Source organism: Hyperolius riggenbachi, chromosome 5 (genome assembly GCF_040937935.1).
Source record: "Hyperolius riggenbachi isolate aHypRig1 chromosome 5, aHypRig1.pri, whole genome shotgun sequence".
Classification (NCBI taxonomy): domain Eukaryota; kingdom Metazoa; phylum Chordata; class Amphibia; order Anura; family Hyperoliidae; genus Hyperolius; species Hyperolius riggenbachi.
Window position 1 is genome coordinate 396,170,538 of NC_090650.1, and position 3,067 is coordinate 396,173,604.

The 3,067-nt window shown below is 48.0% G+C and overlaps 1 protein-coding gene across 5 annotated transcripts in view; it reads right to left on the bottom strand.

The window, feature by feature from the left end:
* Window positions 1–319: 319 nt before the first annotated feature.
* The window catches only part of BOP1 (BOP1 ribosomal biogenesis factor), an 84,987-nt gene continuing 82,239 nt past the window's right edge, over window positions 320–3,067 (bottom strand). For all 5 annotated transcript variants that reach the window (XM_068237844.1, XM_068237845.1, XM_068237846.1 and 2 more), the window contains 3 exons: window positions 1,120–1,204; window positions 924–1,031; window positions 320–847 (listed from right to left, as the gene is read on the bottom strand). In XM_068237844.1, the coding sequence (XP_068093945.1) occupies window positions 694–847; window positions 924–1,031; window positions 1,120–1,204 (347 nt within the window). In that variant the 3' untranslated portion in view covers window positions 320–693. The remainder of the gene's footprint in view (window positions 848–923; window positions 1,032–1,119; window positions 1,205–3,067) is intronic.

Consider the following 3,067-nt stretch of genomic DNA (forward strand, 5'->3'; position numbering starts at 1 on the left):
TGATTTGGATTAATTTGCTGATTAGAGTCTGACACAGACTAGAATATTGAGCCTTTTCATGGCCTTAGATTTTGGGGCTCTCATAAACTGTAAGCCAGAATCATCACAATTAAAATAAAGGCTTGAAAAATCTCACCTTGCATGTAATGAGTATTAGTTCCACCTTCCAAGTTACATTATTGAAATAAATGGACTATTACACGATATCAAGTTTCACCTGTAAAAGTGTCCAATTTTAGTACTCAAGTACCAGTGCCTGACATCGTATCTCCCCGTTTTGCACGGGTCATTATTGGACAGCCAGTCAGGATACCACAGCTACAGCCAGACACCCCTCATATTTTATTATAAAAGGTCAGGATTGATTGGTCTTGATTGAAGACCCAAAGCTTTGTATATACAGGACATAAAAACCGGGAAGCCTCCAGCCTGTGTGGAGATGTCCGTCATGGCCACTTGTGATACTGAAGTATATTTCCACAGTCAAGAGGGCAGGACACAGTTCTGTGCACTCAGTATCTCCCACATACAGCCAGGTGACACCACACAGCGGGGCAGCAAGGTGTGGGTGTCACTCTTTGTGGCCAGTTCTTTGGATTCTAGAGCTTCTGTCTGTACACCATCAGACACTTTTTTTTGTTTACACTAATCACTGGTTGTGTGACAGTCAAAGGCTCTGGACAGCGATGAGAATTACGTGAACAGTCTGATGGTGGCATCGGCTCCTGAGGAGAAAACCCAGGGCTGTGTGGGATGAAACACTACATCCAAAACGCCCAGATCCCGCGTTATTTCATGTCCACGTAGAACCTTCACAGGTACGATGAGAGGATTCTGCAGAAGATCGCTGTGGAGAGAGGAATGTGTCAGAACGCTACAAGTCATTAAACATGATTCTCTGAGTATGTATGCCAGTCACTTACTTGTAGACCATGCCATGACAGACAATGACACTGCCGTCATCTGAGCCAGAAGCAAACAGCGGGTACTGCCTGTGGAATGCCACTGCTCGCAGGGCTTTCTTGTGGTGTCTGGAAGGAAATGGTCAGAATTATGATCAAATAAAAAGCCTTACTTGGGGGTGTGGAAAGGGGAGGCGCTAAGTAGTCTCTCTCTTACCTAAGAACTTTGTACGGTTTTGTAGAGAGGTCCATATCGAACCACGCCAGCTTAGAGTCATAACTGCCACAGATCAGGTTGTCACCTAGAAAAGAAGACAATCAAAATGGACTATCAGGAAAGCTCATGTGACAGGGACATTCCCAGATACAAAACAGAGTAACACTGACTCCAGATAACTCAAATATGACCTGCCCAAAGCTATCCCTCACCAGTGGGCTGCAATGTCCATTCAAGTGAACTTACCATGATAGAAATAAGGAGGTGCCATTGGTGACCTCAGTCAGAAAGTGCTGGTTGTTTGCCTGTAAAGCTAATACTTTCACATCTGAGGGCCCGTTTCCACTACACGCAGTGCAATGAGGTTACATAGCCGCACTGCACCGCGGCCGAACTGAAACCAAAGCATGACTAGGTTATCCATTGAGTGCTGGTTATCCGGAGTGGTGCAGCATGCTGCAAATTCTCGCACAGCCGCATCCGCCGGCCGTCCCCTCCATACACTTCAGCATTGGGAAATGCAGAAGTGACGTGAATGCCAGCGGAAGTGATGCGGTGAGGTAGCGGCATTCGCATCACTTATCAATGGAAAAGGGCACTAAAACTCTACACTTGTCAGGAAGATGTTGGCAACTTAAAGTAAACCTAAAGTCAGATAAAAAAAGTTCCATACTAACCTCAGCATGGGGGAAACCTCTGTATAGCCAGAGGCTTCCCTGTCCTTTCTTCACCCCTCTAAAGTAGACATTAAAGGGACACTTAAGCCAAGAATAAAAAAAATCAGTTTTACTTTCCTGAGGCTTCTACCAGCCCCTGCTGCTGTCCCAGGAAGTAAAACTGATGTTTTATTCCAAGCTTAAGTGTCCCTTTAAAGTTGAATATTGCTTATGACCACACCCCATCTGTCTACGAGCACGGGCGCGCTGTACAGGCGTTTTTCTCTGTGTACAAGCGGCTCAATGTGAACCCACTTGCAGCTGCACACATACTTGGAAGGAAGCACCGCCACAAAGAGGAAGAGGGTCCCGGCTGGCAGAGGAGGGGGCAGGAAGGATCGGGGAAGTCTCTGGAGCATCTGGAGGATTTCCCTTACTGACGTAAGAGTGTAACTTTCTTTTGAAGCTTTAAAGAAAACCTGTAACGAGAAAAAGTTCCCCTGGGGGGTACTCGCCCGCCGTGGGACACAGGACGACGGGGGGAGCCTTGATAGGATCCGGAGGCTTCCTCCGTCGTCCTGTGTCCCACGGCGGTCTCGCTGTGTCCCTGCGAACAGCGGGGATGTAAATATTTACCTTCCCAGCTCCAAGCACAGGCGCAGTATCGGCTCTCCGCTCAGAGATAGGCGGAAATAGCTGATCGCTGTTGGCCCACTCTACTGCGCAGGCGCAAGTCTCCTGCACCTGCTCAGTACAGCAGACCCAACGGAGGCCGGCTATTTTTATTATTATTATTATTTAGTATTTATATAGCGCCGCCATCTTCCGCAGCGCTGTACAGAGTATATATATTCTTGTCACTAACTGTCCCTTGAAGGAGCTCACAATCTAGTCCCTACCATAGTCATATGTATATATCGTGTAGTGTATGTATTGTAGTCTAGGGCCAATTTCGGTGGGAAGCCAATTAACTTATCTGTATGTTTTTGGGGTGTGGGAGGAAACCGGAGTGTCTGGAGGAAACCCACGCAGGCAAGGGGAAAACATACAAACTCCTTGCAGATGCTGACCTGGCTGGTATTGGAACCGGGGACCCAGCGATGCAAGGCGAGAGCGCTAACCACTACACCACCATGCTGCCCCTATTTACGCCCATCTACGTGGTGAGAGCCGCAACAGTGCCACCCGCTGGAGCCAGGGAAGGTAAATAAATTTAGCTTGTCAGGCTTGTCGAGCCAGGATTGCCGGAGACTTCGGGGGAGACAGCACTGGATTGTCTGCAGCTACAGGGG